At 42.0% G+C, this 23,464-nt stretch overlaps 1 protein-coding gene across 1 annotated transcript in view; it reads right to left on the reverse strand.

Annotated features, from left to right (window-relative positions):
* Window positions 1-23,464, reverse strand: part of bsna (bassoon presynaptic cytomatrix protein a) — a 41,724-nt gene extending 18,260 nt beyond the window's left edge. The window contains exons 1-5 of the mRNA XM_062392351.1: window positions 23,411-23,464; window positions 13,409-13,843; window positions 2,819-8,167; window positions 1,232-1,399; window positions 217-446 (exon numbers count right to left, since the gene is read on the reverse strand). Of these exons, the coding sequence (XP_062248335.1) occupies window positions 217-446; window positions 1,232-1,399; window positions 2,819-8,167; window positions 13,409-13,843; window positions 23,411-23,464 (6,236 nt within the window). The remainder of the gene's footprint in view (window positions 1-216; window positions 447-1,231; window positions 1,400-2,818; window positions 8,168-13,408; window positions 13,844-23,410) is intronic.

Consider the following 23,464-nt stretch of genomic DNA (forward strand, 5'->3'; position numbering starts at 1 on the left):
AATTATATCAACAATTATATCAGTAAAATATTTATTTAAGTACTTGCTAGTACCGAACACTGTATGTATAATTGCCATCACCTACAAAAAAGATACAATAAGTAAATGCATATAAACACAACAGTAATACCCACACACATTCACTTACACATACCACCATTCACCTATATCTTCGAAAAACTCTCTCCCTGCCCTCACTAATACACAAATCTTTACCTTTCTTCTCCGTCCTCATCATCTGTCTGCACACAGCTGTCCACAATCCTGCGGGGGGAACCGTAGAAGACCACGCCATCACCGTCCAGGCTGTCCCTGCTCAGCCTGGTCATGGAGCTGTGCTTCCTCATGTTACTCCTGGTCTCCATGTGCTCCTCCTGGCTCCTCAGACACATCTCTGATGAGGAGTTGGGGAGGGACCGGGAGCCTATTTGTCCATTTACGTCCAGCTTTGAAAAAAAAGTGTGGGGGGGGGGGGGGGGTTGTGTTTACATTTCAGGTGTTGAAAGTTTCACCCACTCAACATTTACTGATTCATTTGAGACTGAAAAGCTATGATTGCACCTCATATCACCTATCAAACACATTTGAGTACAAACATAAATGTCCAACAAAGAACTGGCTGAGTGCAGACAAATACTGTTTAATAAAAAGTACATTAAGGCAATGGTCCAATATTATAAAGCAGGATTTCCATGTCTTATTTAGTTGTAAAGCAGGTCTACATAGATACAAACTATGAATGTATATGAATACACCTGTGGCCTCTTTAGAATCAAATAGCTGAAAAGGTTTTGAGGAGGTATAAATATAATTATTTTGTGCATTCAATTTAATAAATTAGGAATGAATGACTTACAGACACACAAATGTATTTGCCAGCTCAGTTAAATCTTGAGTTTTCAGAATATTTGCTGGTGGTCTTGAAGACAAAAACTTACATTGTGTTTGCTTTAGAAACTATGCTGTTAAAGCATTTTCACACAGGAAATTACAAAATATTTTAGCAGGATATGGGCAAGCAAGGTGTCCCACGTGTTTAGCTACAGCAGGTGTGGTGGAAGGCACATAGTATCACTGTGAGCTCCTTGTAGCATGCCGCTTCTGTATTTTCCCACTTCCTGTACCATAACATTGTTTTGCCACTGCTGCCTGAGAGCTGAAGGCTTCAATGGTAAAGATGTCACAGTACTCAGGGTAAACGCCATCTACTAGAGTCTTTGAGTCCACTGACCGGCATGTCTTGAGCTACAGCAGTTTTCTGTCTCTTTTGCTCTTCGAGCTGTTGCTGGAGCTGATGCTGTAATGACTGGATCTGGTCAAGCTGGGACTTCTGCTGAGCCAGCTGCACCCTCTGGAGAACGAGTTGTTTCTCACGTTCTTGTTGCTGCTGATGCAGAACCTAAAGAAGTATTGGTGGAAAGAGGAAAAGGAAGAATGGGCAAAAACAGAGAGCGAAAGTGCCAGACAGAAAAGCATGGAGAAGAATGGCACAGGAGAGGATTTAGAAGTAACCAGCAGGAGAGGAGAATATTGATCAAGAAAGGGATGGTGAAAAAGACATGATGATAAAAAAAGAGAGAAATAAAGGGATAGTAAAGACAGAAGAAGACAAAGTTGTTGACTTTTGGACAAATTTCAAAAGTTTTCAAATATGCAAACTCATCACAAGACTCCTGAAACTGAATGTGACATGAAGTTATTCTTCTGCTGATGGATTAGTTTTGAAAATGGTTCCAAGTTAGTTGAAAAACTATATATTTATATATATATTGTAAAAACCAAGAATGGAAGCGCAACACAATATGAAGAGCAGCATGTTCCGATAATTGCGGTTGTCAGTCATATAATGCTCATTCGAAAAAATTCAAAGCATTTTCAGTGTTGCTTAAATGACAGGCTGGTGCAAATAAGGAAGTAGGGGGGGGTTGCCTATTCTGTTATGAGATGCACATTAGACATTCCATCTCTAGTTCATTCTCATTAGGAACGGCTTCCACACCTGTTTAACAGAGTTAACTTGAAAGATTTTCAACTGCTTGTTCTATCAAAAAAGAAGAAAGTTGTCATGTTAGCCCTTCTGTCATCTGTTACAACATCTGCACAACCTATTAGGAGCTGAGAATAGCATTAAATTCAAATATTTAACTCAATATGGGTTGAGTGTTTACAACATAGTGTGATCAATTTTGCTTTTGCAAATAAATCATACTAACAAATGAAACGTGAAACCAATTTACAAACTCAATCTGAGCAACATCAGTTTCTATTACGCATAAATACTCCAGGCATGTTCATGCATACTTTTATAACAGGAAACGTCCATTAAAATACACAACATAGCATGCACCTAATAGAATTATACTTGTAATGCAGGCTGGATGCAAACGTATTAAACCAAAAAGGCATTAGCATTTTCTCTCATGACCGAATCTTCAACATCATCCTCTAAAGAGATATTCAATAGTTTCACTGGCAAAAGGCCTCCAATAAAATGGTAACAGTTCCTTACATTAACTTTTTTGAGGAACTGTTTGTGGACATGCATTGAAAAACATGCATATATTGTTTACTCTACAAAGTTTATTTTTTCAATTATTTTGGTGATAATGCATGTTGCAGGAGAAAACGGTGTACTGGAACAATAAACAAAAGCAATTTTAAATTACACAAAATGAGGAAAACCTAAATACAAGACAAGTAATATTACGACAATAACAGAAAAAAACAGTGCAACATATAACAATGCAAAATAAAACAACCAGAAAACAACAAGACCACCAACTTTCAAACTTTTGATTTGGTCTGTTTCTCTTTCTACCTGTTCCTTGATGGACTGCAGATCATGTAACTCTCTCTGCACCAGCATCTGCTCCTTCTCCCTGTGGTGCTTTAGCTCAATCCTCTCCCGTTCCAGCTCCTCTTGCAGGCGCAGTTGCCGGAGTTTCTCCAGCTCTACACGCTCCCTCTCCATCTGTAGAAGCTGCTCCTGCTGCCGATGCAGCCTCTCTGCCTCTGTTTCACCCTCCTTGTGTATGGCACCTGGTGGAGGAAAGGGAGGAAGACCCCCTGCAATTGGCAAACCACCAGAAGGGGCAGACGGGCCTGGTGGAGGTTGAGAGTAGGCATAGGCATGGGCTGCTGGAGGAGGCGGCTGTTGCTGCTGAGCAGTTGTCACTTGTTGTTGTTGTTGTTGACTGTTCAGGTGTGCCTGTGACAGGTTTATTGGCTGCTGCTGCTGTGGTTGTGTTGGTATAACAACTGTTCCTACTATTGAGTTCATTTCTGCTGATGATGAGGTAAATGTGGCACCTTTACCAAGGTAAACTGGTTCATCCTGGACTGAAGAGCTACTAGTTGAAACAGAAACGGGGGCACCTACTAGTGCAAATGCTGTTGCTGCAGCATCAGTAGTGGCAGTGGCTGATGTTGTTTGGAGAAGACCTGGTGCTGGGTAACGGACTAGATTTTGTCCAGATACAGGAATTCTTGGGCTCATTGGAAGTCTGGTAAGACTAGATAAGGGCACAGGTGTCATATTGGCAGAGGGATATGCCCTGTAGACCCCACGCAGAAGTGGGTGTAGAGCAGATGCAGGTTGGGTTGTAATGGGAAGTGTAGAAGCAATTGGGGTCTGAATGGTGGAATAGATCATACCATCAGAAGACCTAATAGCAGCAGGGTACATGGCTCTGAGACTGGCCTGCCTGGCATTGATAAGGTTGGTTAGTGCTTGACTGTGGGATATTGGCTTCCCATCAAGTCCAAATAGCATGTTTTGTCTCATGCCAAGACCTGCTACAAGTCTGGAGGACCCAGGCCCAGTTCCTCTCCCCAGAGTGCCAAACTGCATCAAATCTGGGCTGCTTCCATACCGATCGATGGAATTGAGTGCTGAACACATCCGGCTAATCTCCCTGGCAGTGGTAGCACTGTACTGAGCCAGGTTTGCTTCTTGGAAGTTAGCAATGTCACGAGGAGAGTAACCATAGTCTGAACTAATGTTAGACAATGAATTATATCTCCTTATAGGCAGTGTTTGGGCTGGTATGTCTCCTCCGTGACGTAAATCTGTGTAGGAGCCATACTGCATCCCTATATACCCTCCATACCCATGTTTCATGGCAGTTAAATCTATGGCAAGTTCTCCTGTGCCTTGGAGGTGTTGTTCTAGTTTAGATTGGTAAGACTGTAGCCCAACTTCAGCTAGATTTGTATCAGACATTGAAGGCTGGAGCTTACCAGGGAAAGGTAATGTGTAAGCTTTACGTCCATCCATTGGATATTCATCATACCTTACAGGTTGTCTTTCTTGGTCAGACTCATAGGTGAGAGGTTGGGCAGAGGGAGGCCTTATGCCATCTTGCTCAGAAACACCGACACAGATTCCACCAAATGGAAGTCTGTAAACAACATCACAGCAAGCTGGTTGGTTATCAGATTTAATTTGGCCACCAGTCTGCTCCAGCGCATCCTGTCCTTCTTCGACTTGCACTAGCTGAGTTACTGCCCTGACCTGCTCTGGTCCTCCATCCATCTGTACTACCATGCTATGTGGTGATTTACCACCTGACATCATACCAGGAGGACTGGGCTTACCTTTCAGCTCTATGGGACCAGTGCCATACAGTTCAGCGTTAACGGCTGGTGATACTGCACTGACCACAGCTGAGGTTGTGCTTGTCTGGCTGACAAGCATGTCTTTTTTAATTAATGGTGAAACCTGGCCGGTAAGGTTGTACCTGGCTAAAGCCGATGCTTGTTGCTGATGCTGTTGCATCTGATGGTGCTGATGCAACTGCTGCTCAAGGATCTCTTGTTGCTTCTGGAGCTTCTCTTGTTGTAGTTGTAGCTCTCTCTGTTGGATACTGAGGTCTTCCAGTTTGGCATCAATTTTCGGTATTGATGGGTCAGTTGGAGGTGAAATTTGTGGTTTGTTCTGGGAAAGACACACAGCAGAACCCATGCCCTGGCCCAGATCCATTCGATTTTGATGTGGGTCACCATAGACGGCTGGCTGTTGAGGCTGGATCATGAACATTGAAGCAGCCACAGTGACACTCACAGTGGTTGGTGTGATGGTCTCCTGGGTGTTCAGGTTCATTATCATTGGCTGTACAATTGTTGAATGTCTGCTACCCTCTGATCCACTATGGTATTTCCTGCTTTCAGTGGCTAATGAGGTAAGATCCATTCCTTGGTCAGTCATGATAATAGGGGCTGGTTTGGTGGCTGTTCTGAGGTCCACAACACTTCCACCTTGTATCATATGGCCCTGCTCTACCCTTGAAGTACCTGGAACATTAGATATTCGACAGAGGGAGATGTTATCCATTGACACTGATCCTCTGGTGTAAGTGCTGGTTGTGGTGACCATACTTGTTCCCACATTTACCTTCTCCACTCTTTGTGTTCGGTAGAAGCTGCGGTCAGGAGAATGTTGGTAAGGTGGCGTATCTGGGGGGCTGTTACAAGGGGAGTATGTGTCAAATGTTGATTGGCGGCTAAATCGAGTGGGCGAAGACAGAGGAGACGTTGCAGTATTGACTGTCCTTGGTCTAGCCGGGCTTGGAGGTGGGGAATATGGGGCATCTTGGGAAGAATGCTGTCGATACAGCCGCGGGGAAACTGCTCTATTTGATGTTTGGGTGCCCTGAGCCATCACTGGAGATGTGGGCCCAGATCCAGCGGAATCCATTTGCAATTCTGAACTGAATGTCTGTGTGGAAAATTCAGCTGTATTCCTTCTCGAAGGTGATCGAGTGGGACTCTGTGGTGGTGGTGAGGGAGACAGAGGAGGACTGGTGCTTCTGTAATAAGTTGTATACTTGGGAGAACGTGGCTCAATAATTCTCTCAGTGGAGGATGTTGAGCTGTCTCGCACTTGGACACCCCTGGCATCCCCTACCCTCCTTGTGATCACCTCTCTTTGACTGTAAGCTTGGGTAATCTCTGCAATCTTGCTGCATACACTTGAAACTGTAGCTGAGGATGTGGCAGGCCCTGCTGTGGGTCGGACATGTATTCCGGACTGAGTAGATGTCATAGTCTGGCTTGAACTAGTCTGCGAAATAGTTACTGCATCTCTGGCATAAACTCCATAAGCTGCAATAGTGGTGGCAGCCACTGTGGGGGTTATTCCATTCTTTCCTGCTTGGGTTTTGATCCTATCTTTGTGTCCATCCTTTGAAGAAAAGTGTTGTGTTACTCGAACATCTGGGATTCGTCCTCCACTTTCAGCAAAGGAGACAGGAGCAGAGATCTGGGTGGGGCTTGTGCCTGGGGTCAATAGAGCATTGCTCTGCTCCAGCAGCTTAGCAAAGGCTGAGCCTGTGTCTAGGAGCTGTTTGTCTGGGTAGGAGCTCTCAATTTCAATCTCTACTTGCTCATCAGTGGCCTGCTGCATCTTGGTGATGTTTTGCGATGTTTGCCGGATCTCCTCATAAATATCAGTTTCTGTCTCTGCTGCCTCATTGTCATATCCTGTTTGTTCTTGTTCATATTCAAACTCATCATCATAACCTTGTCCATTTATATCCTCCTCATAGTACTGCCCATGCCGTCCTTGTTGTTGCTGTTGTTGCTGTTGTTGTTTCTGTTGTTTTTGCAGCATCTCTGCCTTTCTCATCATCTCCTCATAAACTTCTTCAGCACTCTTTAGGGGTTTGGAAGTTGAGGACGGTGCCATGGTAGTTGTTGTTGTTGTTGATGATTTCTCTACTGGTGAGTAAAGAGACATAAACGTGGGGAGGTTGTACTCACTGCCTGATTTGTAAAGTTTTGACTCATATCCCTCAGCCTCTGAGTCCAAACTCTGAGGGGAATACTCAGAAGCAGAGGAGCGATGGAGCTCCTCCATTTCTGCAGCTTGTCTCAGCTCTTCTGTTGGAGAAGCATCTTCAATGGGTGAGAGATTGCTAGGTGGTGTCTTGGACCTCTCTCTGCGCCTCTGAGCCCTCAGCTCTTCCTTATCTCTCTTGGTCTTTCGTGCTGTGCTCCTTATTCTATGTTGTTCTACCTCCCTCATCTTCTCCTGCTCTCTAAGAAGTTCTTCCTCCTCTCTCAGTTCATCCTCTTCTGAAGAATCCTCAATGGTGGGAAGGAGAGGGCCATGGGAGCGGTGGCGAGCTTTCCTTTGCTGCTTGGCCTCCTCCAGTCTTTGTCTTCGACTGGGGCTACTGTCACTGTCCTCTTCCATTGATGAGATGGAAGTAGGAGACTGGCCAGAGCCATATGAGGATGAGGTGGGTGGCAGAGTGGATGAGTAGTCACCACGAGAACGTTCTTCAGGAGACCCTGTAAGGCTCTCCATCTCTAGTTCTGGTTCCCGATCAAGGCTCAGATCATTTTCACTGCTCAGATCCATGTCTCTGCTGTAGCTATTGGTGTTATTTAGTTCAATGGTTTTAAAGCGCCTCAGGCCTCCTTGTGATGCCATCACATCTTCCTCACCTTCCTCCACTGAGCCTTTATAAACATCAGAAGAGCTCTTAGTTTCTTCCTCAAAACTGCTGGAGTGGTGCTGAAGGCGTCTCTTCTCTTTCCCTGAGTCAGAGATGATTTGCTTATGGTGGCCTTTCTTGGGTTTCTGGTAGCCATATCCTTCATCTTCCTCGTCCTCCTCTTCCTCCATCTCTTCCTCCTCCTCATTCATTTCATCCGCACTCATCTCCATTATTTGTCGCCGCATGAACTCCTCATCAGTCATTTCTGTGGGTTCAGCCTCTTTTTCCTTCTTTTTCTTGTCCCTCTTCTCCTCCTTTCCTTCCTTTCGTTTACTCTCCCAGTCTCCTCCATCTTCTTCTTCCTCCATTATGTCCTCTAATTCCTCGTCGGAGTCATATGCATCTGGTGGGATTGACAGGGAGCGTGGGCGCTGCTTTCCTCTGTCATCCAAATCTTTGTGCTTTCTTCCCCTTCTGTCTCCCTTATCTTCAGAGAGACTCTTCTCCAGCAATGGCCTCATGGAACTCTCTAGCTTGGTAATTTCAGAGGGACTTGGCGGTGAGCCCCGCCCACTGATTCCCCTTTCGCTAAGTTTCATCTCCTCTTCTTGGATTAGACCTGTAATTTCACTATGGGAGCTGGAGATGCCATCAGATGAGTAGCCGGTGTCACTGAGGCTTTGGGGGCTGCGTGACAAGTCCTGGGTACTGCTGCTTTTGGTATCCTAAAGAGAGAAGAAGAAAGAGTTTAAGCTCACATAAATTTGGACGCTTAGAAATTTAGTTTGTGCCTAATTTAAATATTTTAATGTCTAAAATATATTTATCAAAAATATCAAGTAGGAAAAACAGATTCGATTTGAGTGATATATCTCATCATCACCGGTCATAAAAAACCTAGAGTGAAGAATAGGTTTAGCTATGACAGCATTGCTCTTTTGAGTTCTACATCTAAAATGATCGTCAAAGAAACTACTGGGAATTTTGTGAAAGCAAGAGGTTTATGTATATTTTTTAATCTAATTGGTTTTTAATATCCCATGATCAATAGGCTTTATTCAATTGCTTTGTAACATTTGCTCCCGGGTGCTATGAATATATTTCATTTTAAACAAGAACAAAAACAAACAAAAAAAACATTTCTTGCTATATTATTTCAAAATCTCTCTTTAGGGAATCCTATCAAGTTATAAACTTGACTAGCTAGCAGTAATTTCTGATCATATGAACCCTTAAATCCTATTAAAGAATTGTTTCCATCTGACTTGTTCATGAGCTAATGGATATATGGGCCAAAACTGAATGTTTAGTAGGTGAACTTAAAGAAGACAAAAAGTGACAACACTGAATTCACAGAGTACACAATAAATGTAGAGTTACAGAGAGAAAGACTGAACATTTACATATATTGTACAAATTTACTAAATGCAGATAGTCCCCCTTCATATTTCCAAAACTTAATAAACAGTATTATATATATATTATGTTACATCATACTTCATGACTAACAGCTAAGTCTGCCCCTTTAACAAAAACATAAATACATACTTTGATTTAATTACAATGTATTTCTGGAGAAATTATGTCAAGTTAAGGCATGTTATGGAGAAAAGACTTAGTAGTAGGCAACGATAAAAGATTAAAAGTATATTTGCTTTAATAAGAAATGAATCTGAAAAAAATACGATAAATGACTAAACAGTAATCAAAAAGTTTTCAAAGCTACATAGCTGAGCAGACTTAGGCTTTTGTTTTCCATCGTTTTTGAGCCATTGATGGAAAGAGGTTAGTAAAGCATTTTTTTTATGTGGATTCAAACAATCTCATTTTGAAGATGAGCTCAAAGTTAGTTCATGGAATTATTATGACTGCAAAAACTACACAAAACTCATTCATCAATGGCTCAGTCTTGGATGTTGGTTAATGACATGCCAAATTATAAACTCAAAGGGACTAACCTGGTAAAGGAAAGGGGGGTGGAGGAAAAATACAAAATACATAGAAATTATGAAAATATTTTCTAGAAACCCATTTCATGACAGCAACAATACTATAGATTTTTCGTTGAGTTCTCTGTACTTAGAATTCCAAGCAGCCCCTGAAGGAGGTCGGTGCAGCCTTTGAAAAGGTCTGCAGCAGTTTTACTTCAGCTGAGGGCTTGGTTGTTTGCATATTCATCGCATGCCGATCATATTTCAACAGGCGTAACAGCTGCTGCTGAATAAGACTCATTCGCCCTCTGTTTGTGTCTCTCTCTCTGTGTCTCTCTCTCTATCTTCCTCCCCAAGGTAATCCATGAATGCCTTGCTGCAACTTTCAGTCTCAGCATTCTGTAAGGAAGGAATCAATGACCTGCTTTCCAAACAGCCATGGACAACAGTGCCAAAGGAGAAAGTAATTGGTTCAGCTGACAATTCTAAATAATCAGGCATCATCTCAAACCAAAATGCTCAGTGCCCGTCAGTGTGTTATGTAAAGTGCCCAGTGATTTGTATAGAATTTAGTTTCAACTTGGTGAAGTAAAGTAATTTCCTGGGCTTTTATCCCCAAACTAACAAGATATGCTGGGATTTGTGCTTCAAGGAGACAGGAGGAAATCTAATGACACCCACACAATCAAGAGAACAGATAACATTTCTTAATATAGGGATAAAGATCCAGAATTCTTGTCAATAGATTATGGCTCAAAGCATAAACATTCATACATCTCAATTTTCAATGTAATTAGTAAATGTGATCTTTAATTAGAAAAACAAAGTTTAATGTAACAAAGGCATATAAGAAAGAGTACACAGTTTTGCAACTGGTGGTTGAGTTTGAGTTTGACTGAAGTAAATTATTTTCAGGAAGTCTTTGTTATGGAAAACTGACCAAGTTACAAAAGAAAGGTAAGCCTTGAATATAAACCAGCATGAAACATGCCGGAAAAAGATGTAGTTCAGCATGAAAATGTTACTGTCAAAAGAATATGTGTTTGGATTTACTTTGCATCACAACAGCAGGACAACAATTGTTCATTTTTCTTTTAACATTGTCTAAACACAACATATAAAACCTTGAGGGAAATATCAAAGTGATTGAATTTGAGAATAGCTGGTCAATTTCTCAAGGGTAGGACAACACAAACTCAATTACCCATATTGGTTCTCTTAAATAAATTATGGCTTATATATTGTATTTAAGCAGGTACTTCATTAAAAATCTGGATTGTCACTATTTCAAATCTTTTCAGCCAATCACCTTCTGATAATCTATTAATAGCAGATGGGACTCGAACCCACAATCCCTGGGTCTTTGTGTCGAGAGTTGTTTGGTTCAACAGTTACGTCATTGAAAACCCCAATGGCTCGTTGGCCTATGTTGTACCCTGAGTCAAGGTGTGAATGGCTATTGTTAACTGTAAGCCATAGAAACCCCTGCTATTATGTGAGTCATACGGGTCACTGATGGCGATTGAGGTGTCTGGGTAGAGATGTTAGGAATGGTGCAAAGCCCCTTGGTAAAACACAGATAGCATAGGATAGTTTAGATCTATCGACCTCTGGGTTATGGGCCCAGCACGCTTTCGCTAGCTTAGAAGGCCAGTGTTGTATCCATAAGGCCACTGGGGAACACTTCAGATGTTTTTGGCTAAAAACACGGCACTACTACATTTTGTCCATGCCTATGGATTCACAGAATCAGTCAACTTGTGTACCTGGGAGATGTCAAGAATCCCAAACAACCATTTGTATCACGATCAAAAACAACAATACCATGATTATCCAAGCCCAAGCAACTGCCACTGCTTCAGGTGCAGCCTATTGAGTGATCATTTACACTACTGAAACGAAGACTATTTTTCATTTTCACAAATAATACTATAACTTATGTAAATTGTGCAATTATATTCTATTTAAATTTGGCTAGTTAGACTAGTTTAGTTCGCTCAGGAAGAAGAGTAATAACCCTGAGCTTGCAGAACCCCTGGGCATATTTAAGTCAGCAGTGTTTGTGTGTGTGTGAGGGGGGGGACTGCCATGGATTGGGAAAATTAATACACCACTACCCTGCATGCTTTCCCTGTAGTCAAACTTAGAGTTTTGGCTTAAACTCATTACAGTGATGGAAAAACTGCATGAATGTAAAGCAGAGCCATGCTTTAAAAGCTATGCATACTGACGTGACCTGGATAGATACGGTCAAAGTATAGTTCACCCAACAATAAAAATGTTTGGTCCATAGGCCTTAATGTGACACTTTGGTTTACAGGTAGTAGAAATGTTGCAGAACCAAAACCTCCTATTGTGCCTCTTAATGCTGGGAATTATGGCTCGTTGAAAGGAGCCGGATCTTATGGCCCTGTTCCTCTGAGAGCGTTTTAAAAACAGCTCATCATTCTCCAGGGGAAAGGGGGGACTTTAAGGGGTTACTCCCTTTATTAAAAATCATACACACAGACACATAGTGCAGACAAGAGGAGGAAGATTGTGCTTTGGCAGTATTCAAACAGAATTAAGGAGATATTTTGCCATGTTTTCATACTGTGATTTAAACAGTTTAGATTTCTTTAAAAGTATCCTTAAGCAGGCCATCACTCTACCCTGGATGCCAGACGAATTTAGCCCCGCCCACAACATTTGAGGTCGGGAAGTTCGGTCTGGAGTCGCTCCGTTGGGGAGAAATTATGCCCGACCGGGCCAATCAGATTGTCAGGGCGGGCTTTATACGATGATGGACAGATGATCAACGGTAACGTAATCAACCACGTCATCAAAGTGCCCTTGGGTTGAATTTGTTTTCAACAAACATGCCTGCCGCTGGAGAGCTAAGATGTGTAGATGCTGCCATTGAGTCTGTTTTAGAAGACATCGACAGCGCATTCATTTTGAAAGAGGAACACAGAACGTGGAGGCGACGCCAAAGCACCGCGCTAATCCCTATCGCCCCGGCGCTTGGCTGTTCACACCAGACACTGAAGCGACTAAAAGCATATACTTACTTGTTGCTCCAACTCAAGCCTATGTGGAGAATACGTAGCCCCCCCTCTCTCTCTCTTTTTATCTGTATCACTGCTTGTGTGGCTGTAGTGGATGGGCAGAGGGGGACATTTAATAATGTCATTGGTCAAATTAAAACTCCAGGACAACAGGGACTTCAAAGTACTGGATGCATATTTGATCATTTATATCATATAAAATATGTCATCAATATCGTTTAAAATTGTTTTTCAGTGTGTTTCCTGGTGCGATACACTCGCGTCAAGCGCAAAAAATAGACTTGACGCCGAAACGATCGCTGCACGGCGCGAGGCAGCCTTGGCGCAGCGCGCCGCTTCAGCCTCCGGTGTGACCCGCACAAAGGTTTAACATGGGAGTGGATGGGAGCCAGCTGTTATTTAAGGCTTGACGCTGCGCTTCAGCGTCGCTTCGGCATCGCTTCAGCGTCCGGTGTGAACCCGGCGTAAGTAAATAACTCACAATGCGTTGCTTAACATACGTCACAAACTACGTTGCTCTGATTGGTTGTAGGTCTATCCAATGGAGCGAAGAGGAATTTTCACATTCTGACTAGAATTGTGAGTCTGACAACGTCAGGCTACCATCACTCACCACTGACACATAACCTGAAGAAAAGTTAAATTCTTGGAAGAGGGGAATGTTCTTACTATTAATGTAAAGGGGAGAAGCATCATTTGCTCGGATTTTATTAATTTAGGGGGGGCAGTGGATGAAATTTGGGCACACTGTTAAAAAGACCGGCTCATAAACACATAAGACTCGGCTCCCTTTGAAAGAGCAGGTGAAAAGAATCTGATCATTTTCCACTGTCACAACACTAGTGCCTCTGTTAGTACATTATTTGTTTGGTTCACCTTTTACAAGTGACACTGGTTAAACCATGTTATCATTAGTATCACCTTTTGTCTCTCACCATAGTTCAACAGACAGAAAACACTGGAAAATGTTAATTTAAATCTGACTTACATCATAATGCCTGGACTTCTTAATTTCCGTGACTGGTGTCATCTGCTCTCCTTTCTTATGGGAGGTTTGGTTCTCAGACTCCGACTTGGGCTTTGTCTCTGTGGGTTTCGGTTGTTGTTGGATGTCCTTGGTTGGTACCGGTGCAGCAGCTGGTGTGGTGGTCTTGGTGTCGGTCAGTTGTTTGGCGGCAGTGGGTGCAAATGGTCCACCACTGACAGTTCCCGTCTGCGGTTTCTGGCCCTGGCCTGTCTTGAGCCCTTGCTGATTGGCAGGTTTGTGGAGAGGGCTCTGCTGGCTGGTTGGCACCTGGTGACGGGGCGAGCCCATTGGCTGGTGCTTGGGAGACGGATGAGGAACGGTTAGGGGTGGATCGTCAAGACTGCCTCCAGACATCAGCCGCTGGGTCTGACAGTTGAGACATAACCACTCCTTTTTCTGAGAAACAAAACAACAGAAGTTAATGAGCCTAATGTTACGGTAATACCTTTTATTAGATTAGTACCATAATATTACATTACAAGTCATTTAGCTGACGCTTTTATCCAAAGCGACTGACATTTTTAGAACACTCAGCATTTATGAGGGGCCATTTAGGGGTTCAGTATCTTACCAAGGACACTTAGGCATGCAGATGGGATAGAGAGGGATTCGAACCGGCGACCTTCTTGTTGCAGAGCACCCGCTCTATCCCCTAGGCCACGCTCTCCCACTATTTATGTGGGAGAGCGTGGCCTAGGGGATAGAGCGAATATGGAGCGAATATGGTGATAAATAGTCTTTGATGTCACAAGCCCTGATTTTATGAAAGATGCTTTCAGATCGAGCTTTGGAATGCAATATCGATTGGTTTATAAAAAGATTTTTTTTAAACTCAACAAATATGTGATTATATTGTTGGTAGTTTGTGTGGGTGTGTGTCAATAAAAAAGCATTTTATCCACTGCGCTTGGCAACTTCTCCTCCCGGGTCACACTGGAATGATGTGTTCGGTTCATCTTCTTAGGTTAAATAAGACTGACCCTTTAACACACTGATTCAAATTCTTAACATTCCTTGTGTCGATTCCACTTCGTCGAGCAGACTAGAGACACAACCACACAAACACAAACACACACAAAAACACACACATGCACATTCTGCATACACCCAGCAAATCTAATTTTCAGACATAGCTGAAACAGTATGAGTTTGGCTTACGCACACTTCTAAAAGGCCAAGCCACTCTGAAGGCTGCAAGGGCTACACGCTATTTTCATCACATCAACTCCACTCACACTGTGAGGCAGACTGACAAAAACTGCATACTCACATCAAATATCCTGCCACAGACTATGCAATAGATTTTGACTCATCACTTTTTATTTTTTAAGTTTTTGATGGTGAACTCTTCAAAAATAGTTATCCATACAAAAAGTTACAGCATGACCGCAAGTGCTAATGGTCCCCTGGTAAAATCACGCCCAATATTCTATCCGTACCATTTCCTGAGGAAAAATATCTGTCAATCAAGCAGCTGAAAAAGCTGCCTGCTGTGGCCAAAAATGAAACAGTGAGATTCAAGTCAAACCTTAAAAAACTACCTGCTGATTATTCTCTGCAGCTTCACTTGTATCTCCTTTTGCACTGTCATGTTGTCATTTGTATAAAAATGTATGATAAATTAAAAATTTAGTGACGTAATACTTTGAACCGCTTTCGAATAACAGGTGATTTCTGGATGGCTACCTTAGGCTGTATATAAATATGGATGACTACGCCCCAAAAGTGAAATCCAAGTTTCTTAGCATAGGTATGGGCGTCTGCAGTTTAGGTCATGAATCATAACCCGTCCATGTTTGTGGACGTGACATGCACAAAAAGTACGCGCCAGATACAATTTTCCCAAAGAATGTTTCTATCATCTTAGACAGTTCTTAGCACTGTGATGCAAATCTTTCTGAAGGTTATAAGTTTACTTTTAAATACATTGACATTTATACTTAATTATAAGAAGGTATTGAGAATGAACTGCCACTGTGTTCATCCTATTTTCATGATTTCAAATAGTTTTTCTCCCTCCAGTATCTCCTAACCACATGTTTATTATTTGTCTGTCTCTACCCAGGACAGTAGCTGTGGTTTGGGGCTGGAGAGCAGCTGTGTAACTCGTGTCATGAATTATTGATAGATGCAACCCCTTCCTCCTCGACACTTCTCTTCCATCTCTGCTCTTTTTCACCCACTCATTTAATCTTCCCTTTTTTCTCTCTTTGCAACATACTCAGGAGGCCTCTTTCTTACACTCCTCCTCATTTTGTCCTTTTTTATCTCTCCTCACTATATCTCGCTCCTGCTTTGTCTGTATCTGAATGCCTTTTGAGAGTTTATCTGCAATTAGGTGCCAAACGAAATACTCCATCTCTCTCCGTCCCAGTGACTAATGCAAGTGACAAAGGCTCTTCAGGTTTGAGGGGTGGACACTACTGAGTGTTAATTACAGACCACAGAGCCTAAAATTCTCTTTTCATCACGTCCCCAAAAAAATATATCACTCAATATTTGAGTCGAGCCACAGATGATCTCTCATTTGCTTTTTACTGCCAGCCAAGATTAGACAGATATTACAAACTATTTTGTTTGTTTATTCTGCAATAACCTTGATCATGTGTCCAGCAGCTCTTAAAGTTCCAGCTCGCTGAGCTTTTTTTGTTGTAGTTGAAACACAGATCTGGTATCGAACAGCAAAAAGAAGTTGAGCAGAGACAATGGATCTGTATCTGGCTGCAACCCAGCTCTCCCTGAGGAACACAACTTAGTCATCTTGAGTTGCTCTGAAAAAACAATCTCATGACCATTTTTCTTCTACTCTCTTTAAAGTAGTTGTTAAACCCACAAATTCTTCAGAACCTTTTTCTTCCACCGAAAAGATTTCAGCATCCAAATGCAGAGGAGCATTTTCAAAAGGGTGAACAAATGACTAGTGTAAGTGTTAAAACACTTGAGCAATCTGAGAACCCGACCAGACTTAATCAGGCTGTGCTCAGCTTTCTGAGCACGAAGGATATGACAGAAAAAGAAGCTGTAACCAGAAAGTGTCTGACGTGTTACCTTGAGAAATTACTTAAATGAGCTGACAATGACATCTCTGTTGGTCAACTCAGAAAACAACAAATCATCAATTAAGCGATTCACTTATTGTTTCTGCACTAAGAGATATAATACTAAACCATAGCTCAAATTCCAAATATAAAAGCTACTGTATATCAACAGACTATTGTAAATATTGTTACATTTATATCTTCCAGTTCAATGTTAATACACATAAATGATTATTTTCTTCTAACTGGGGGTGGTAGAGGATTGTGTTTTAAATGATTAGAGACCATGTGTGTATATCACAACATGGTAAGTGTGTAGGCACCTCCAGAGAACCAGCACACTATTGACTGTATTTGTAAATATATACCGTAGTGTCTGAGACTGTTGAATCAGTTTTAGACCCTAAAGTCCGACAAATCACATCACATCACGTTGGTGTGTGTCTTTGTGTTTGTGTGTGTGTGTGTTGTCTTGCAAAGTGCCCCATCGCTGCACCACTTAACCTACATAGCACCAACAATCGGGGCCTTTCTCCTCCTGTCAATAACACTCACTGAATGCTCTATCAGTCCTAACTCTCTTTGAGAAGCGCTGCTGTTTTCCATTCTTCCGCCGCTTTCAGTCTGAAGCATGTTATGCCTTCAGACTCTCTCTCCTTTCTCTCTCCTCTTTCTTTCTAAAAGTCCTTTCAAAATCTGTTGGGGGATTGTATTTTGGCTCTACCGTCCAGCCCCCTGTGTTTCTTTTACATTTCCCACTCTCTCTTTTTTTTCCTATCGTTCATTTATAGGCTACCTTTTCTTTTACTGTTCAATAAAAGGACAAGTTATGGATCTGTCTTTAATTAATATGGATCTACTGCGCATCCTATCTCTTCCAGTACTGGATTTGATTCATGACAGAAGTGTAGAAATAACTCATCCCTGTGCTCAACCCCCACACTCAGCCGCAGGGAGGCCTCACTATTACTCATCAATGAATGTAACATACTTGTCACAAATTGGCCCTGAGGAAAATGCATCCTCTAAAGGGGGTTTGGTGTTGCCTTCTTTTCCTTTCCCTTTATCTGATGCATGACGTAGAAACATGGTTCACTGCCATTTGTGTATTTTATACGCAATTTTACATACACTTATATTGTTGATATATACATTCATATTTATTTAAAAATAAATAACCCTAAAATGTATTAATGTCATTTTATTGGTTCTTAATTCAACCAATCATATTCTAAACATAATCAAATACTATTGTGTAAATACCGCCTCCCTTCATTGAAGATTTGGAGTAGAATACTACTCTAAGCTTTTCTAATTTTCTCAGTTTCACTTCACTTCCATTCTGAGTCATTCTCATCCATTTTCTTTACTTTTCACACATAAGCTCCAACCGTTCCTCTCTCTTTTGTCTCTTCACTACATGATCGCTAAACATCTTCCTTTTAGCTCTCTTCTTTCTCTCCCCCGTCTGTCTCCTTTTCTCGCCCCCCAACAGAGAGAGGGCTATTTTTACCCGGAGTGCCATTGTTCTGCTTGAGCGCACCCTTCCCTGGCACTGGCTGCTGCTTCAGGCTGCACTCTACTGCAGTGCACACATAAACTCATACTTACACAGGCACACACACACTCACACATGTAGACACACGGTTCACATCAATGCAAAATGGAGGAGGCCTGTGCAGCTGAAGGCTCACCAGAATGAGATGACATGCAGAAGGATGAAGAACAAGAGGAGGAGAAAGTGAGTGACACCAACCATGCACTAGTGCTTGCACGCACACAGCAATTCAGCTTCGCCCCTAGTAATGTGAGAGAGAGAGAGAGAGAGAGAGAGAGAAGAGAGAGAGAGAGATGAGAGAGAGAGAGAGAGAGAGAGAGAGAGAGAGAGAGCGAGAGAGAGAGCGAGAGAGAGAGAGAGAGAGAGAGAGAGAGAGAGAGAGAGAGAGAGAGAGAGAGAGAGAGGGAAGAGGAAGAAATATGGGGAGAGGGGGCAACCGTTTGAAGTGGACAACCGAGAGACGTTGATGATGATAAGGATGGTGTTGGGCGAAAGCACCAGTGATGATTTGTTTGTTGATTACACTTTGAACGAGTGGAAGGCACGAAAAAAAACAAATATCTCAGGATGAAGATGTCAGAAGAATTTGTGGTGATAACAGTCGATGTGTCCATGTGTTTGAAACTAAATCAAGGGATCTCCTCAGCAGTATTCATACGTTAAGTTCTGCCTCTGCGTACTGGAAGGTGATGATGATCATCATCATAATCGTCATCATCATCATCATCATCATGGCGACAGCCTCACAGTGAACTTCATATGAAAATGTTCTGCAGCAATACAACAGCAACCCCTGGCCAAACATCGATGAGCCAATAAGAGCACAGACAGGTTATGATTGATGGCTGATTGGAACTATCAATTCACTCGGAATGTAGCTGCAGAATCTGCTGAGCTGTGCACTTTCTCTGAGCTATAGCAGACAGTAAAAGTACAGGAGGACACTCCCATGAAAGAATGTGTACTGTAAACCTGTGTTTCCTGCACAGCAGTAACACTGTCTCCTGTAACAGCTTCTAATCATGAAACACAAAAATGAATAACTTCCAAAACTGTACACGTTTGGTCTTTAAAAACGTGTACAGTTTTAATACTAAAAAACTTTTCGTATATTCTATAATTCATTGTAAAACATGTCAGAACAATCTTCCACCCTCCCTCGATGGATACTTCCTGATTCCCTGCCTGTCTAATTATTTAACAGTCTTGAACCCAGTGACACCATGTGAGTTTGGAGGCAGGTTTCACCGCTCACTGCACAGCTTACATCAGAATGTGACGAGTCGCACTTTTATATGACAACAAAGACCGTCTTTCACTGGAGCCCTCCCACATCAACACTTTCTCCTCCTACTATTTTCAGAACAACTAACTCTTGTTCTATATCTCCATCTTAATCCCTGCCTCTGGAGATCTGTCTCCTCTGAACAGTTTTATTTCCTCTCTTTACCTCAGTCCACTGAGACATGTTTAGATTTTTCTTTGGTTACCTTCTTCTTCCTCTCTCGCCTTTCCTTATCCAACTCATCCTTCTCTTCTTCTTCACTCCCTGTCCAGTGTCCATCAATGAGAGGTATATTTTTTTTCTCTTCCTAATATGACAACCACTCAGGTCATGTGACCCCTTGGAGGGGCCAAGCCCCTAGGTTGAGATCATATAGACTGTATATAAATTTGGGTAATGTGTTTTCACTTGCTCGAACTATCAAGAAATGAATTCAAATTATCTCTAAATCGAGGGTGGCCACCTTGCCTATTTGGAGCCAGATTCAAAGCAGTAGTGATCGGGGATGGAGCCACAGTAGCTAAGTCACACCAGCCCTTATGATGAGAACTATCCAAAATGACAGAAACCCTCTTTCAGAAAAATGCACTTGATGTGTACTTTGAGTTTCAAGTTTGGTCAATGTTCCACCCTATACCATAAAATATAGGGTTTTCCACCAAAAATACAGCAATATCCGCCGTCCTGCTTGATCAGAGCGCTGCAGAGGTCTGCGCAGGCACACTTATCGTTTGGAGCATTTCGTAGGATTCTCTACGAAATATTGGACATTACTTTTCTTAAGATATCTTGCAAAGTTTTTCATGAGACCACATTCACCATAGAGGAGGTGGGATTTACATATTTTGTAAATGGAGTTGTTAAAATGCTGTATCCTAACCAAAGTAGAGGATCTGATTAGTTCTTCCGCACAAACCTTTACACACATTCTTGTTTTATGCAGTATATCTGAATCAGTTGTAGTTTCAGTGCAGGCAATATTAAGCCTACACATCCACAAACACAATCACGTTTGTGGATCACACACACGCACACACATGTGTCCTATGGGATAACACACCGGGGATCTTTTTGTAAGGAGGCAGTGACATTTGTGAGATCTGTACATAAGCATACACATATATGCACACATAGACACACTAGAGCCGGATTAACGGTGGAGGATTTTATCCAACACTCTTTTCGCACTGTAAGAAGCAAGAAAGGCAGGGATGGAGAGAATAAGAGAAGGAGGGGGAAAGAAAATGGAGGAGAAGAAGCCATAAAAGCTGGAGATAAGAGTTTAGAAGAGACTGACACAAGCAGGAGAGGGAGTTGGGGAGAGGATGAAATCAGAATTGATGATGAGAGGAAGGAAGGTATGAATTAAAGGTGGAGGAGGAGAAAAAGAAGGAGGGGAAGGAATTGAGGAATAAATTAGAGGGCTGAGGAAGTATAGAGGAGGAGAGGAGATGCTGGGGGAGGAAAGATAGGAGGGGATGAATTATAGGTGTGAAAACCAGTGAAGGAGAGAAAAGGCAAGAGATAAATTAGAAGTGGAGGTAGAGGGGACAAACAATGGTAGAAATAAAGAGGAGGAAGGGAAGGAAGAGTGGACAGTCAGTGTGGATGGGAAGCAGAAATGACAAGAGGAGAATCAGTTTCTTTCTCCTGCTTATAGCTAAAAACTATATATTTTTTAATTTTTAAATATTTTTCATTTTATCATCAGAGTGAATCCTTTGTAATTATGTAACTGTATTGTGAGAGGCAGAGAAGTGGGCATAAGGATTTATACGTGTGTTTGTTCTAATGTGTACACATTTAGTTTTATGCCCACATTGTACCTCTTCAACTACCTACTTTCTGTCTTTCTCTCTTCACCGTGCAGATGTAAAACCCAGATGAGGTTTACCTGCCCACCTCCTTCCTCCGCTGATACTATGTGTGGGAGGAACTTCTTCGCATATGTTGTCATTTCATAGCTGGATACAGAATAAAACAGTGGTCGACTATGACAGTTATAATTTGATTAACCCTTCAGACCAGGGTGCACCTCTCCTCTATTTATGTGGCGCATAATGACATAAGACTCCTACGTCACCAGGGCTCTATCTTCTCCAGCTTCTGTAATCTCCAACATATTGAGAACCTGCAACAAATGTCCTCCAGCTTCTTGTTCACTTAATGTGTCGTGCTGTTGAACTCAACAAAAGCGTTCTTTGTTCCTAAGCATAGCTTATCATTAGGGTTATTCCATCCACCATTATCTATGTTGCTTTTTCATTGAGCATCGCGTCACAGCTGGAGCCAATCCCAGCTGACATTGGGCGAGAGGCGGGGTACATCCTGGACAGGTTGCCAGTCCACCTGAGGGCCAACATGCAGAGACAAACACCGATTCATACTCATGTTCACACCTACGGACAAAGTGGAAGTCAAAATAACCTAACCCCCAATCTGCAATCCTTGGACTGTGGGAGTAAACTGGAGTACCAACCCCCTCTGAAACAAGGAGAACAGTGCTAACATCCAATCCTCTGCACACGCAAAGTGAGCTAACAGGCACCCTTATTAGGGCTAAGTCTATGGATATGGCTGCAGCTAGGGTGTGCATTTTTTCCCGTCCAAAACCTGAATGAGCCAGAGAAAAAATGATTGAGGCTACACCCAAATCACCAAGCATTCTGTCTATTTTGTTTTCACCAATTACAAGCACATGCCGTCTAAAAGGTCAAGTAGATACCTCAGCCAACCGCTAAAGTTAATGGAAAGTAGCTTAATCTAAGCTGCCTTCCATAACCCAAAACTATCAGACAAAACATCACTTGGTCTTCCTGAGGGATTATTCTGATATTAAATGATGACTGCCTGAAGACCTTTACTTTAACAGGAAGTTCAATTTGAGGAGAATTTTCTCACAAAACCCCCACAGCAATTGACATTTGGTCACAGGCCTGAAACGACCCACTGATGTTTTCACACTAAAGGGTTATTAGCAGAGGGATAAATAGGGTAGAGGTAAAATCGTTTAACACTGAGAGCTTTCCTTCCACAACAAACCTAGGATTGGAACCAGTGACCTGACTTGAGGCATGTCGACTGGCCATGAGGTGGATCTATTTCAACTTATGTCATTTACTGTCTCATAACATCCCTCATAACAAATTACACCATTGAAACATAAAATGATTCACTAGAAATTAATCTAAATCATTTTACTATTTGATTTAGCAGTGAATCAAAGTACTGTGCCTTGATAAGAATGGTGTTGCTGGGAATCCTCACCAAGGGTGCAGAACTTTTTAATCCTCTTTCAGCTTGTTGTCTTGTTTTTACAGCACAGTTACTGTGTTCTAGTTCAGTCTCATGAATCATCAGCCATCGTTCTGACAGCAGCAGGCAGCTGTTTTCAGTGAAAAAGCTCTGGTAAATCCATTACGTGCTACAGGCCCATGCAGGACAATGGCTTGTTGATAGAAAAATGCTAAATGGTTGTAAATGTTGCACTGCCTCTGATGGATGATGTGGGTAGTTGTTTGCAAATGAATAAGCTATAACATTTATAGCTAATACAAGCTCAGATTGACTTCCTCTGCAGATATAAGTCGTGTCTAGAGAGCAACATTAAAACAACATTTGCATAGTTTGTTTTCTTTATATTTAATAGAAAGAAATTGAACATTTTAGTTACTACACCCAAACACTGCCAGAGTGACTTTTTTTTTTGCTGTTGACAAACCTAAATATAAATGATATGCTATTTAAAAAATGTCTTTAAGCTAAGTTTGAAAACCAGCTTTTTTGTGTTCTTGCTTCATAATATGACTTCTGCACTTCTGTTCTTAGACTTCATTACTAACCCTTATTTTTCTTGTTTTCATCTGCAGAGCTACAACACAAATTATGTCTTTGGGGACACAAAAGTTGATCATGTTGAAGTGTTTGTCCCGCTGTGTGTGTACACATATTTGAACCTCATTCTTGGTGGTGGGGGTAATATTAGGATTTAATTTATCTGGCCTTGGTTTCAGCGAGAGAGAGAGACTGCAGCCTTTGAAGTGCTGAAGAGTTTACTTTGAAGTGCAGGAGGCAGCGCTCACTTGCACAGGAGCATTATGGGTGGGTGGGGTGGTGGTGGTGGGGTGCTCGGTCAT

Source organism: Platichthys flesus, chromosome 7 (assembly GCF_949316205.1).
Source record: "Platichthys flesus chromosome 7, fPlaFle2.1, whole genome shotgun sequence".
NCBI lineage: Eukaryota > Metazoa > Chordata > Actinopteri > Pleuronectiformes > Pleuronectidae > Platichthys > Platichthys flesus.